Here is a 15,775-nt window from a genome sequence, read left to right on the forward strand (position 1 = left end):
GCGCGTTTTTGAAACGAGCGCCCCGATTGGCCGCTCCGCACGCGCCCACCCGCGGTCAGCCAATCACGGCGCATGTCTCAACAGAAAAGCGCAGACGCTACATTTTCTGCTACGCACGTTTTCTTCAATCGTGGACCTAGGTGGCGCCTGCAATCAGCTGTTTCTTTTTTAATTTTAAACCAGCTGGAACGAGCTTGTTTATTCTTCAACGCATTTGAATGGCTCTGTAAGACACGAAATAATCGCTCGCGGTAAAAGTTCGTACTTACCACTAAATAATTACACCAAGACAGACACACTCCATGGTTTATAAAACATTTTTCTTGTAACGTAAACGTAAGTCTTTCAGGTTCATTCATAAGGCACTTGCTAGACGTAAAAAAATATAATACGTAACGATTTCATATTAACCATTTCATAGATTTGAATATTTTGGTGGTTCTTTCTCCTTTGCCATCATTGCCATAGCAGACTTCATCAGGTCCTCGGATTGCAGCATGCACATATTCCAGCACGCCTGAAAAAAGCAAGACCACATTTTACAGACATAAAAAAAATCACAATTAAAAACTAGTTACAGCGATGTCAGATTATGGCATCGGGCCTGTCTATCATCAGCAGAACTTGTGACAGACTAAGAACCTTGAGGTTAAGGTAGCATCTTGGACAAAGGTCGAAGTTGAAAATATATTAATGATGATATCATGCAGAAAAAATGAGCTTAGGGTTGTATTCTGTTGCAGATTTCTTCCAGAAACAGACTTTCACACTCCTGCAGAGCTGTCATGGTCATTAAACAATGGCGCTAAGCTTTATCGTGATTCTTTCTTGCCCCATTCCTTGCATTATTTCCATTCTAAAGGCACAAACAAACAAATAAACAAACGTAGTACAGACAAAAAAGCAGATGACTATGATGACATTTGTCTTTTCCATCTCTGTTTGCTGCTAAAAACAATAGTCTTTACAAAGTAACCTTTGAAAACTTGGCCTCATTTACTAATCGTATCAGCAACAAAAGTTCATGCCAATAAAGCTTGTCAAAATATTTTTGTTCTTCCATATTTTGACAGCAGTGCCACTGCATTGCCATCACATCAAACTACAACTTGTCTATACTAGATGATGTGTCAGTGCCGAAATAGAATAACAAAATGAAGCATTAAGCAAAACACATGTGGCGCTGCAAAATCTGCTACTGGCACTTAAACACGGAGTAAGATAAACAGGAGCGCCGACTCCGCCGCCGCGCAACGCATTCGCTCGGGACAAACCGTGCAACGCAAATTATACATCGCGTAGCGCCATCTGTCGAGGCGCGTGGAAAACACTCAACAGCTTGCTTCCATGTGCGCATGCGCTGAGTGGTGGAGACCGGCGGCGACGGCGGCGCAGAACGGGCAGCGCGGCACCCGCAGAGCGTGTCGTCTGCTACAAACGTGGACCCTCGGCCGTCTCAATTTGACAGCAATGAAACACAAAAAATATATGCGCACTAATAATAAAAGCGCAAATAAACACGCTGTAGCGCTTTTATGCACGCATACGAAACATTTTTAGATGTTTTTAGAGGGAACAAACGATAAGTGATGCTGTACAAAAAGACACAACAGAAGCACTTGTTTTTCACTCCTCTACATCTGCGCGGAAGCGAAGGTGGGAAATTTTCGTCTTCCTCGCTTTGTTTACCATGTCTGCAGTATGTTTATTCATGCCTGACGGAACAAGGTATCTTGATACTTGTGCGTGAAGAGACTGAGCAACAGGACAGTGTTTTGTTCCCGGCTGTAAATCTGGTTATGGCAAAGGACGCGAGAAGTTTTCACTCTTCACTTCGCCATCTGATCTTCAACTACTCCACCAGTGGCGTCAAAAAATGCCTCAAATAAGCGAGCGCTTAAAGCAATGGACAAAATATGTGCGCGACACTTCGAGAAGCAGCTTATTTTTGATAGTTACTTCAGCAAAGACAAAGGTGATGTCCTACTAGATCTAAAGAAAGTGCCTCGACTTCGAAGCGGAGCAGTTCCTTCAATTTGTTTAGGGAAGCCTGGCGTAGCTCAATGATGCTGAATGCCAGGAGGAACCAGAAGACGCCAATGCGGAAGGACGGGAGGAGCTCAATTTATATTTATCTTCAACTACATACAGTGCAGGTGCCTTTCCTTGCCCAGAGACATGCCGTAATGTAGAGAGAGAGAAAGGTAAAGAAAGACAAGGAGGTTAGCCAGTGTAAATACCGGCTGGCTACCCCATAAATTCTCAGCCTTGCCTTCGAGATGATTCCCCCAGTTATGCAGACACATAATCAGAGCTTCTCTTGTGAAATAATAAGCAGGAAACACTGGCAGGAATTCCCAATTATTATGTTTATAGAGAATGGCGATTCTGCTCGCAAGAGAATCGGGCGACACGAAAAGCACCGCGAGAAGCAAAGAAGCAAGCGAAGCATCTTAGCACTTGATGCGTGCTCAGATAAAAAAAGAGTGATAAACGTCAGCTTTTGCGTAAAAACTTCTTTTCGCTGTCGTCTTTCATTGCTTGAGACCACCCGAACTGCCGTTATATCGCCTTACCAATTGCTATAGTTTTTCTTTCCATCTTTGTTTATTTTCTGTTCCTGTGCCTTGTAAAGTTTCATGTAGGCCACCTGACAAATGTCCTGCATTTGGCCTGTATAAAATAAATTAAATAACATGATACATGACTTGTTTCTCCTGCTAACGTCGCTCCGTGAACCGCAAGAGCTATGCGCGCTACAGGCGTCAGGGCGTGCGCGGAGCAGACGACAAAACGGATAGGCAAGCAGGCGCCGCGAGAGAGCCCCCGCGCCTTTGCTCCTCTCCGCTGCAGAGTTTTTCTTCATTCGTAGCGCCGTCTGGCGAACACGTTGCAGAATGTGTCCCTTCCAGACGAGCGGAGTCGGCGCTCCTGTCTTATCTTACTCCGTGCACTTAAACCATCAGTTACCATTAAAGCAAGAAAAACTTATTGGCACGTGGATGACTTGTGAGCAGATTACTCTGCAACATGAGTATAACGTTGTCACTACTCATACTCATAACTCATACTCATAATGTTATGAGTATAATGTTGTCACTGCCAACATAAATTGAATAAATGAATTAGAAGAATCATTACTTCAGTAAATAAAGCCCCTGAATTAACAATCAATTGCAAGAGGTAGCACTCCCCGATAGCCAGATAACACAAACCTTTAGCTATGCCAGTTGATGCAGTGTCAGTGTCAGAATACAAACAAAAAGAAGGCCTGAAGAACTAAACATGCATGGCACTTCACATTCTGTTGGTGGCACTGTGACCATGATTTAACACGAAGCCCAACTTGCAAAATAACACATTACAGAGAATTACCACTTGAGCGCTTGACTGAACATCTATTAAACAAATCATTCCTGTGAACAGACAACATAATGACTACTGCTTCTACCGAGAAAATCCACATTTTAACTGGCACTGCCTGCAGACGATGCATACTTCAGCTTCACTCTGTGCAAAAGAGGAAACCATCGCACGCAATCACAGTAATTACGTACTCTGAAATGCTGCCTCTGGATAAACATTTAGTCCGAACTAGCCATTTATGTACTTTAGCCAGCTTTTTCATCAACCGCTGCAATATTCCTTATCTAAGCAATGTCTCAACAAGCAGACACTCAACCATCTCAATGCAAGCCTGCACCAAGAAAGCCACCAGCTACAAGAGTGACGATATGCTACCATGTAACGAAGCCCCTCGTCGACACCGTGGTCTCTGGAGTAGATGAGGTGCACTTTGCTGCCTTGCACGGCCACCGGACTTTTGGCAGCAATCTGCTTGGCTACATCCAGAGCCGCAGCCATCATCTGGACCTTCTCCGGAAACACACGACTCACCAGACCTGCCTGGAACAGACAGTCCCACGGAAGCCAATGGCACAAAATTAGTGAGGTCCAAACACGTAACTACAAGAACGTAACTACAACATAGTTCCTCCAGAATAAAGTCTGTTTGCCGCGGTTTGGCTAAACTGTACTGAACCTTTGTTCAGTTCGATGTGGATTCACTGAACTTCTGTTAGGCCTAATATTTGGTAAAATGAAGAGATTTCAGGGGTCCCTTTATGTTGATGCTTAAAGGGGGGTCTACAGTATTGTAATACACTCAAAGAACTAATCCGGGCAATATATGTTGTCACTCTGAGTAAATGCTAAAACCCGAGGCACAGTCTGTGCTGTAAATTAACTTTACTCAAACAATGAAAGCGAAAAAACAACACCAAGCCCATGCACTCTCTAATACACCCACAAGAAGACCTAGGAGGAGGTGCTCATCTCATGACAAGTCACCACAAGTTCACAAAAGAATCATGACTAGGCTGCAATCATCGGCCACGCACTCTTTCCCCCTTCTATGCTACAATGATTCCATCTCTTTCTATTAATCCTCGCAGAAAAGGGCATGCCAGATAAATTAATTGTTAGTTTTCACATTGAAACAATCCACTTCCTTGAACTACATACCAGGTAAGCGCTTTATGCCGATCCTACACAGTTACTTCTACAGTGTAGACCGCTTATAACGTAAGTCGCCGGAGTCGCGAATATCCGCACTATAACCAAAGCAACAATTTTCAAGGCCCTCACATATGCAAAACATGTGCACCGAGCCACCACACGTATGCGAAAGTCGAGGAATGCGGCTAAAACGTTCGCATTCAACCTACAGACGAATCTTGTTAATTCGAACCAAATCACGCGGCAGCGCCTCCGACCGTCATTGCTCCGGCACCGCCATAGAGTAAAAGCTTAGGAGAGACCCCTCAATGTCGCGCGCGAACAAAACAAAAGAAAAAACAACGCGGCAGAAATTTCACCCTCTCTCAAATGGCAAGGTCACCGATTCTGCGTTGCGCCGGAACATGCGTGTATGTGCCGACGTCTCAGCCACGCGTAGAAAATGGCAGTGAACCCTTCTTTCTCCTTTATGCTTCCTCCACTTTCTAGTCACGTGTTCACTTGCACGCTGTGGCTACGGCGCAGAGGGAAGCAGTGGCGCTGTCCCAAGCCGGCCAACGAAACTGCCCACGCTGGCAAACGCTCGCTTCCCGATAACGGCAGAAAACGAAACTTCGGGGAGCTGGCGCCGGGCCGGCTGGAGCGGCAGGCGCCTGCACAGCGGCGGGAGCGCACGGTGACAGTCGGAAGTGAGGGAGCTACGAGGGAGGGCGAGGGGAGCCACCGAAGCAGCAGAGATGCCGAGGCGAAATCCACTTTCCTGCCGCCCTCCTCCCTCACAATCCACGGTCTCCACTTGCGCCCTTCGCCGTGCCGTGCCGGCGCTGCCCACTCCCTGAAGTTTCGTTTACTGCCGTTATCGTGAAGCGTGCGTTGGCCGGGTTTGGCAGTTTCGTGGCCCTCGCTCACTATGTGCGCCGTGATATTCCACGACTCGCACTCAAGATTCCGGTTTCAGCCTCACTGGCTGTTCGTTCGCACCCCGTGCCCTTCTCCTCCACTTCGTCTCTCTTTCTTCCTCGAGCACTCCTTGGGGCGCCCGTTTGAGGGGAGCGTTCGTCGTCTCCGCTGACTTCCGTACTCCCAGGCAGCCGCACTGTAACCGGTATTTCGTTTCCCGCAGCTGCACTATAAGCAATACGTGTATACATGGAGTGCTATGGGAAAATTAACGCGAGTCTGAAAAGACTGCACTATATCCGGTCCTGCACTATAAGCGGTTACGTTATAAGTGGTCTATACTGTACATAGTGTGGCAGTGTAAGCAAAAAAATCCTCTCAACAACATGTGCACAGAGAAGCAATCACAATTAGAGTAATAGAAGTGCACACACCTAGTTTGTTTCTTTTTTCCATCAGCCTCATGTCCATAACAAGGTAATAAGCAAAGACTCCCGTATGGGAGTCAGAACAACATTACACCCTCAAGACATCATTAAACATGGTCTCCTACGTAGCAGTCAAAATAACATGGAGAGTGAGAGCATCACACCTTATGGGAGTCAAAACATAATTGAACCTTGACTTCTATATGTAGAAATCAATACACCATTAAACGTCGACTCCCAAAACGTTGTTGCACTTTATATAGCTTTTGATCTGTGCTTCTTTTCATGTTCTACTACAACATGCCACTTATAGACTAAGCAACCATCCTTTCTGACCAAGCGACCCAAGAGGTCGAGGTAAGAGCGACACGTGTAGAGATACAGACCTCATGGGCCTCAGCAGCTCCCATCTTACGGGCCGTAAAGACGAGCTCGTTGACAAGGCTGGCACTGCCGATGACCCGCGGAAGCCTCTGTAATGTGCCCACGTCTGCAGCCAAGCCAAGGTCGACTTCCTGAAGAGACACGTCCCAGAGTTTCAAGCCAACGACAACCGAGGGTTTTCGTTCAACTTGCTAGTGAGATGTCAGTGTGAAACCCATGCAAAACTTCAGGTCTTGTCACTCATCTGATGAGGACAGAGGGTGCCAGCCTGATCAAGTAGAGAACATAAAGTACACTGACATTTCAATATCCACTTCCCTTTCTTGTAATGCTAACTGCAAAAAGAAAAGCACTATAGGCCCATATCATCATATCCCTAGATTGCCAAAAAGCATTACAGGCAACAGCAGTGGCAATTCTCCAAGTTGTTTCTTTTCGGTGCCTGCACACCACGTTAAACCACTTCCATAAGGCTCAGAGTTCCCGCATAAGCTTGAGAACTGTGATAAGTGACCACGTCACTGATATGCATGGTGGCCCAACTATTGCTGTCAATTCCGTAATAAGAAGGCGCACATGACTCAAGCCGGTCAGTGCAGCAGTACACGCCCCCTCCTTGCTAGTGCTAGGTTCTAGCCTACTCGCTCATCTCTTCTACAGATACAAAAATGCTAAACCAGGAAGAGCAAGGCTCATTTACATACGAGAAACACACGTGCACATGTGTGCGTTGTATTATTGCAAGCCTTGCAAAACTGCTCGCATCTGCCCCACCTGAGTAAGGCATGCTTGGGCTTCTGAATCGTCAACCACTACCACCCATCCGCTAAACCAGCGGTCTCTCAATAAGGAGATACGAGACATTCTGTTCAAGAAACTCTGGAAACTCCGGGCAAGACAAGCACTTGCACATCGTGCACTGGACACCTCAGATGGTACGTGGGCATGTCGTGATCTCACATTCTCAGTTTCCATCTTCCATGCTTGTACTTGGTACAGTCAAGCCCAGATATATCGAATATACATATAATGAATTATTGTGTCTAACGAACAGCAGTAAAATCCCCTTGAAAATTTTTGTACAGCATTTTTATTTTATATATTGAATTACCTATATATCGAACTTTTTTGTGATCCCCTTCAGGTTCGGTATATCTAAGACTTTTACATCACCGAACGTGGCCACCGCATCGGCTGTGATAGTGGCTTCAGATTGGAGTGCGCTTTCCCGTTTCTCATAGACCAAGCCTCTAATCGAGACAAAAGATTGTCAAGCATGCTCATCAGGAAATTGCAGAACGAACCTTGACTTGAAAATATGCATCGCTGGTGCAGTAACGGATGTCGCAAGCTGTGACCATGTCCACTCCACCACCAATGCAGGCATTATGGATGGCTGCTATCACCGGCTTTGTACACTGTAACACCATAAAGCAATGCATGAGAAGAAATTAATGTTAAGAATGACAAGCAAAAAGACAAAACGCAGGGGTCATGAAATGCTACGTATTCAATGAAACAATCCAATTTTGACTCAACTATGCCCTGCTGCAGCTGTAATTTTTGGGAGTTCTTTTAATGCTTTTTGCTGACAGTGCATTCAGTTTAGATAGATGCTGAGACATAACAGATTCAGTCATCCATCCCTCCTACGCAAAGGCATTGGATAATGAAGACCCGTAAAACCCCGATAAGAAAAAAGACAAATACAGCAGTCACAAAATGCCATGTGTGCGATGAACCCATACAATCTTGATTCTATTATGCCCTGTTGCAACTTGTTTTTGATTTTTAATGCTTTTTTCTGGCAGTACATTTAGTTGTGTGCTGATAGGTGAAACCTACCAAGATATTCAGTCGTCAAGCCTTCCTACACCGAGGCATTGGATAATGGAAAGCTGTAGACTGCACCTCAGATGACTACTAGATAACATACACCAGTACATATACACAGAGAAAACTTACTAAGGTTGCAGGCGACATTGATACGTCTCACGGAACACACCAGCATGGAAACGATTGCCTAGTGTGTCTACACTTCACCGAATCCCACAGCACATTCAAGTAACCTGCCGCATACTACAGTAATGTAAGCTGCCGTAAAAAGTACGCTTACATGTCGGAACCAATCATGAACACTGCGCTGCTGCTCTAAAAGGTTACCTTTCCACCACAAAAATGTTGAACCACGAGCGACTGGCAACGATGGGTGACAAGGACAGACTGTAGACATTTCGATCAGTGGGTGCCTCCTCTCTGGACAGTTGTGCACGAGTACAATGAATGCATCATAGCCGCAGCTCCTGCGGTGCTTTTGAGAGATTCTCACGCAGGTTCACAGCAGTCCAGAGGGCAATTACAATGTCACGTGCCGGGGAGCTCTTGCTGGAAAGAGTCCCACAAACACTGACCAAATAATGCGTCCCCAGAACCACCAATTAGCAACTCTTCCAAATCAATGGCGTGATGCTGCAACCGCTGAACGCACCTTCTCTAAGGCAGTGAAGGTCTCTTGATACTTGGTGACCAGCCCGTGGAGCTTGTGCGCCTTCCTTGCCACATCAGGCTCCTCATCGCCAGGCGACTGCCCCATAAACGTGTTTGCCATGCTCGCCAGGTCCAGACCTGCGCAAGGCGGTGGGTTTAAAAACTTCAGGCAGGCACTCTAATGAGATCCTCAGGCGCCACCCAAGACGGCTCTAGCTAACTTAGCAATGGCAGCTACAGTTAGAGCTCCAGCACGAAGGGCTACACCATCACAAATCTGGGATCCAATCCTTTCTTCTGGAAATGAAACACGACTGACAGACATCGTAAATGCATCATGCTGATATCGACTGCCCAGTCGACAAATTTTCAAATGATAGAAGCATAACAGCTTAAACGATGAAGACCCGGTATCAAATCCCTCGCCTTCTGGTAACAGTCCATGATGATGCGTGAAATTCCACGATTAGGCTTTCCGATTCATCTAACTTGCCCTGACCGAGAGGAACAAGCTCCAATTATTGGCGCAGTTGAAGCTGAGAGACACACTCTGAAAAGTTCGGATGGTGGGAGGATACAGGGATGTTAGCACCAGTCCACACACTAACACCTTATTTATGATTATGGCTTGAGGTCTACCACATTGACTAGGTCAGACAAGATGAGCAGAGAAGCACACTTGGGGGTTTTGCATATTGCTTATACACAGCGGCGACAGACGTCATAATGATGCCTACCTATCATTCAAATTGTGAGAGTATGACAGCTAAACAGGTAGTGGACTTCACGATGAATCCCTCGTCTTCTGCTAAAGAAACACGATGATGATAGACATTATCGTAATGTCTATCATCCAAATGAGGGCAGTAAGACAGCTTGCACAGCTCGAATGAGGGCAGTAAGACAGCTTGCACAGCTCGAACTTTCGCAGTGAATCTTTTTGTCTTCTGCCGAGGGAACACAACAATGATAGACGACATGACGACACCTGTGGCAGGTGGCACAAAAGTTGGTGAAAGTGCCCTAACAGCTATCACTGTAAAGTGTACTTCTCAGTCACGGCAGAAATGAACCAAAGAATGCATGTAAATGTGCTCTACGTTTGCTAATGTCCCAACTGAAAAATGCTTTTGCACTGAGAAGAGGAAACTGAGGCGCGTCTCACATTCCCCAGGTTAAGCCCCGATTTTGATGAAAACACCAGCCTGCCACACACTTACCAGCCGTGAACATCCTTCCAGAACCGCTTACAATGACGACGCGGCACTTCTGGTCATTCTGAAGCTGCTGAAAGCAAGCCGGAAGTTCCCTGCAAAAGTGGTAGCAGTGGCAAATGAGTTGTTTCACCTTACTAATAGCAGAAACAAGGAAGAGAGAGAAAATTCCTGCCGACAGCAGTGTAACTGTCTAGCTGTAACCCAGCTGACAATTGAACGGTGGCCAGCATTAGCAAATGGAGGAATACAATCATAGGCGATAGCAAAGGAACTTGATAACTTCAGAATATTATATTGGTGCGACATTTTGTGCAAAGGGTGAGTGCTAAAGCGGCAGGAAAAAAAAAAAGCTGGGAACATAAACAGGAAACACGCTCTCCTGTTCATGTTCAGGTTAAAAAAAACCCTGCAGAACCCACCCCACGAAGAACATCGATGGTAATGGGATTAGCATTGAAGCAATGTAGCGACACGCTATATTGCCAACGCCGACACGCGTCACGAATGAGTCATGTATCTAGCCGGGCTCCTCTCTCGCGCTTCTCACTTAGAGTTACTGTATAGGCCCCAAAGGAGTCTATACACTAAGTTTATTCCCACTGAACACGCTGCGCCCTCTAGCAGCGGGGCTGCAAAGCACGCACGTGTGTGAATATATTGACCATTTTCGCGGAGCAGTTTGTTTTAGAGAAACGAGATGGCGCTCACAACGGCGCGCCATACCTCTCCTCAGCGACCGCGCACGAATACGAAACCACTATACCGCTTCTACCTTGCTTTGTGCGATCAGCTGTCGGAAATGCAACTGAGTTTTCGCTAACACACTGTGCTCCAATTATGCTAGATTGAATCATGTGGATTGAAGACGTGTGCAGTAGTTGGCTGCAAAAATAGTGACTGGCATGTTATGGAATAGAATGACTCTGTGTGGCGAAGTTCGCGGACCGCTGCTGAAACTGTCCGAACGTGTTTCCGGCACTTCGAGATGTACGGCTTTCCTCGAGGATACAGAAATTTGCTCATCCGCCAGCCTTCTATGGCTAACCTTCAAAGAAAGGGCTTCATCCCCAGAACGTCGGCAAGAGTGAGTACCACTCGTTAAACAATGACAAAGGGAGTAGCGCCGCTTCCTGTCATAGTAAGTTTCGCACACGTTATTTATACATATCTGTTCCAAATGGCAGGAAAACTTACGCCCACTGTATCGCCGACGTATCAAGAATAAGTAAATGGGCGCACACTTGAATATATGTGCACTGTATAAGCACAATAAATGACTGACTACACCTATGGCGCACGAATGGTCGAAGCTGAATGTTTCGTGACGGTCCACAAGAGTAAGTGAGTTACCAGCTGTAATATATATTTGCTACAAGGTATTACAATGTACAAAACAGCTACGTTTCAAGCCTTGTACGCAGCAAGAACAAATCTATCGGAACTGAGCGCACCCGCGAGCGATCAGGCAGAAAATAATCAGATAGTGGCCGCACCGAGGAAATTCACCAAATCAGAAACTGACAAGCCACTGCTTCAAAATATTTGCCGAATAAAGAACAAAGAGCAAAACACACTAATCCTGACGGAATTCATAATCGGAAAGCTTGGAATACATATTTAGCCCCGATTTTAGAACAAGCACCATATACGCTGCTTGCGCCGTTTGAACATGCATAGCTTAATCAACTCCGAAAGCGCTTTTGCATGTTCTCTGAAGCTGTGATCAAAGCTTCGTGTCGTCCACCTAGTCACCGTCTACGATATCTCCGAAAACAGAGGTTTTCTAAGCCGCGCCGGCGTCATGCACTTCCATTGTAAACAGGGAGGCAACGGAGGCAGTTGAGGCAAGCAATGGACGCGTCACCACGTGATCAAACATGGCAGCGCCCACGGGATCGCCGCGAAAAGGGACAATACTCCGACAAGATTGTCCGAATATATATGATGCAGGTTCCATTCTACCCAGCAAAAAAAAATTTTAGAGGTGCTCTTTTTTTTTTTTTTGTCATTAAAGAGTGGCACGAACCCATTGACCCAAGTTGGCATCAAAGAGATGCAAGAATACCATTGTCAGAGGCCAAATGCTATGTTTGGGCATTGGGGGGTTCTTTTAAAATAATGTTGTAAGAGTTTTTTTTTTTCCCCACCATCTCGAATTCTTAGTCTGTGCAGCACAAACACGGACATGAGCATGATGAGCGCAGTAACCACAAATGCCAGCTAGGTGTCATAAATGCATAGCTGAAAGCCAAAGAAAAGCCATCTGGCACCACCAAGATGCTAAAGTAACAAAACTGATCGCTTAACAGCTAGTGTGAAACTAAAATGACAGTGGCACACAGCAGCGAAAGCTAAGTTGAAACGAAAACAGTCTGCCACCGGAATGCAGTCCAAGTAAAAGTTCGCACAAGAAGATGAACATGCACGCAAAGCGCAGTATTTCCGCTGCCGGTGATGCATAATTAACTGTGTGAGGCTAATTACATAGTGCTGGCACTATGGCCGCATGCAACAGCATCACGATTTGGCTTAGAACACCAACAAATAACCTGGCATATGCACGGGGATGAACAATGCAGACAAAAACATGCTGAAAACAATGCAGAACACACAGTCGTGCAATAAGACACTGTCACATGTCATGGGCACCCTTATATAGGGCCTGTGTTCTGTTAAATGTAAGCAGTCATACCTCTACCTTACCACGTACATGCCCATGCTTTTGAGCAGAAGACATTTGTCTTCTGAAAAAAAAAAAATAAAATAAAGAATGTCACCTGTGCTATACAGAGTGTCCATGCTACGTCTCCTCGAGCCACAAGCACAACCTAAACTTCGAATGCCAGTAATTTTTTTTTTTTTTTCTTGCGGCCAGACTAGTGAATGAAACGACACAAATACTAATTTCTTATCTGAAGATATCACGATTGGTATAAGAAACCTCTGAAGGTGAAATGTAAAGGCTTCGAGCAACGGTTTCATTCTTGCAGACGCTTTCTACTCCTGAAGCCTTACTAATTCGTATCAACGTTTCACGTAAGGTGCGATTACAAGCTAGGTACCGGGTGAATCAAGATTTAAAAGAGATTGAGATTTACAGCGTGCGTAATACGCAGTGAATACACGATCGTCAGATTACTCACGCCCAGAACGCCGTGTTCATGGCGTTCAGCTTGTCAGGTCTGTTCATCTCGACCTGAAAGACGTGCTCGGCTGGCTCGGAGACGCGAAGCGTCTCGAACGAGTAGCTCTGCTGCTGGGAGTCGCCCATGTTTCGGTAACTGCAGCGGACGCCAAGACGCCTCGACGACAGCAGCAAAGCGCGACCTACGAGAAGAACGGACGCCGTTTGTGAAACAGCGGGCAGATTTGTATATCGAACGCAGCGGCGCAAAACGCACTCGATGCACTCAAGGCTGCTCAGATTGCGACGACGTCGTTGGTGTAGCCCGATCGGCGAACACAGGAGGAAAAAGCGAGCTTAAGTAGGCACCGAGGCCAGAGAGAGGAAGTGGAGAAAGAGGAGCCACATCCTACCGAACTTGATCGTGCGGTACGGAGTCATGTTGGCCAGCGTTGCGCAGACAGAGCTCTACGGATGTGTGGAACGCCGAACACAATCGTACAACGGGCACAATTCACGGGACGGTAAAGGCGCTGCCCGGGTTACGATCCGGCGGTGACAGGCGTGACAATCTCGCAACGCGAGCTCGCTGAACAAATAATAGATATACAGATCGCACAAAAAAAATAATAATAATAATAAGACGGCTTTGTGGAGAGAGTGGCGTTGCAGCCGCTTTTTCGGGAGCGCGAAGGCTTTCCTGCAGTTTCGTTTTTCAAAAAGGGTAAAATTCGTAGTAGCGCTGCACTGCGCGCCAAGTAGGAGCAAATCAGCGAGTGCGCACGACAAACTATTCGACAGTTACGTTAGAGTAGAACTAGTTACGTTGTTACGAAAGCATGCTTTCGCCTAAACTCAGCCGGCTGCCGTCCGCTATTATCTACCGCTTTCTTTGCTGATGGTCCGATTGACCAAACATTGTCACCCTTCCGCGATGACAGATAATTCGTACTTGTTTCTTTAAATACGTTTGTGACTTTTAAATAAATTACGTTAACCAACTTAAATTAAAGTTGCAACAACATTTTGTCTTATTAGTAAACGACTGAGCGGGCATGCACAAATTCGGCGAAACGTGGGGCATAGATACAAGACAACCCTCCCGGTGAAAGAGTCAGCGGTAATAAGTAGTCATTCGTGTTAAATGGAAGTAGAAGAAGGGGGTGGCCGAAACGACGAAACCCCGCGCCGTTTCGTTATTTCCGATGGGTTTTAAGAACGTCTTCCTCTGCGTGGTCGCCGGTGTGCTCGCCGTGTTCGCGGCTGCGCCAGTGGCGCGTCCGCACCTGGGGCCGTTGCCGAAGCAAGCGCTCCATGATCGGTAAGACGGTCGTCATTACCGGCGCCAACTCGGGTCTCGGTCGGGCCACGGCCATCGAGCTGGCGCGTCGCGGCGCCCGAGTGATCCTCGCGTGTCGCGACATCAGCAGCGGCCTCCTCGCAGCCGCCGACGTTCGACGGGTGACGAGCATCGAGAACGTCGTCATGCGCTACCTGGACCTCTCGTCCTTCAGCTCGATACGGGCGTTCGTCAACGGCGTGCTCAAGTCCGAGATGCACCTGGACGTGCTGGTGTGCAACGCGGGCATCTTCCAGTGCCCGCTGTCGATGACGCGCGACGGCCTCGAGATGCAGATGGGCGTCAATCACCTGGGACACTTCCTGCTGGCCAACCTGCTCCTCGATCGGCTCAAGAACTCCCAGCCGAGCCGCATCGTGGTGGTCACGTCGAACCTGTACAAGCGGGCCAAGCTCAAGCCGAACGAGTTGCTCATGGACGAGACCAACTACGACAAGCGCCTGGCGTACGCCAACAGTAAGCTGGCCAACATACTGTTCGTGCGCGAGTTGAGCCGGAGGCTTCGCGGGTCGGGCGTGAAGGCGTACGCCGTCAGTCCCGGCATGGTCTACACCAACCTGGGACGCCACACCAAGTTGCCCTGGTACCTGATGGTCCTGCTGCTACCGTTCGCGCTGTTCGCGGTGCGAACTCCCGAGCAGGGCTGCCAGAGCATCGTCGACTGCGCCGTGAACGAAGAGTACGAGCAGCATTCGGGCCGATTCTACTACAACTGCCGGCCCGAGAAGTTGGAGAGCATCGCCTTGGACGACGACCTGGCGCTCAAGACTTGGGCAGAGAGCGAGAAATTGACGGGCGTCTTGTCGGTGGACGTCAGAGGCTGAGCCCAGCCCGGACGTTAGAGAGGTCGCGACTCCGTGATCGTGGAGTTTTGCTGGTTCGAAACTCCTGTGGGCCCTGTGATCAAATCTGTTGCGAAGGCTATTTCAGGACGTGAGCGCCCTTTGCAGCACCTCTAGTTTCATGTGTTCAGTTTGACGATATAATTTATTCCATGCGTGTTTGTTTTTGTTCGTTTCTTGTAGTATCTACCATGTTCAGTATGGCTACGCGGTTACATGCGTAAAATAAACGTGACCCTCCGTGTGAACTGCAATTTTTTGTTGTTTGTCGAGGGACGGTCGTTTCCTTTTTGGCACGACGCCGCTCCTGTTGACAAACAATCCCAAGCACAGCGCGTGGTTTCTTTCCGGATCCGGAACTGGCTGAAAGCGGGCCGGAAAGCACCGGTGGTTACTCGACTGAAAACATAACGTGCGCAATATACGAGGTAAGATTTTACTCGTACCTTGGCGTAGTAGAAATATAATTATAATCCGCGTATTTTGAAGATTGCTTTTCACCGTTTCGCGAGATA

General features: G+C 47.2%; 2 protein-coding genes across 4 annotated transcripts; one reads left to right on the forward strand and one right to left on the reverse strand.

Annotated features, from left to right (window-relative positions):
- Window positions 1–292: 292 nt before the first annotated feature.
- LOC119463383 (delta(3,5)-Delta(2,4)-dienoyl-CoA isomerase, mitochondrial) lies at window positions 293–13,919 on the reverse strand. 3 transcript variants are annotated; one of them, XM_049656009.1, is made up of 8 exons: window positions 13,577–13,919; window positions 13,078–13,261; window positions 9,938–10,026; window positions 8,719–8,855; window positions 7,535–7,648; window positions 6,233–6,361; window positions 3,742–3,906; window positions 293–517 (listed from the first exon to the last, which is right to left on the reverse strand). In XM_049656009.1, the coding sequence occupies exons 2-8, from the start codon at window positions 13,203–13,205 to the stop codon at window positions 416–418; spliced, it is 864 nt and encodes a 287-aa protein (XP_049511966.1). In that variant the 5' UTR covers window positions 13,206–13,261; window positions 13,577–13,919; the 3' UTR covers window positions 293–415. The 3 variants fall into 3 exon arrangements, with proteins under 3 accessions (XP_049511966.1, XP_037580148.1, XP_049511965.1); XM_037724220.2 differs by having other exon boundaries at window positions 13,472–13,919; XM_049656008.1 differs by lacking the exon at window positions 13,577–13,919 and adding an exon at window positions 13,336–13,465.
- Window positions 13,920–14,059: 140 nt separating this feature from the next.
- LOC119463384 (retinol dehydrogenase 14) lies at window positions 14,060–15,508 on the forward strand. The gene is given in 2 exon segments (XM_037724222.2): window positions 14,060–14,323; window positions 14,325–15,508. Coding segments are annotated over 2 exon segments (978 nt in total). The 5' UTR covers window positions 14,060–14,263; the 3' UTR covers window positions 15,243–15,508.
- The last annotated feature ends 267 nt before the right edge of the window (window positions 15,509–15,775 follow it).

This window comes from Dermacentor silvarum, chromosome 9 (genome assembly GCF_013339745.2).
Source record: "Dermacentor silvarum isolate Dsil-2018 chromosome 9, BIME_Dsil_1.4, whole genome shotgun sequence".
Classification (NCBI taxonomy): domain Eukaryota; kingdom Metazoa; phylum Arthropoda; class Arachnida; order Ixodida; family Ixodidae; genus Dermacentor; species Dermacentor silvarum.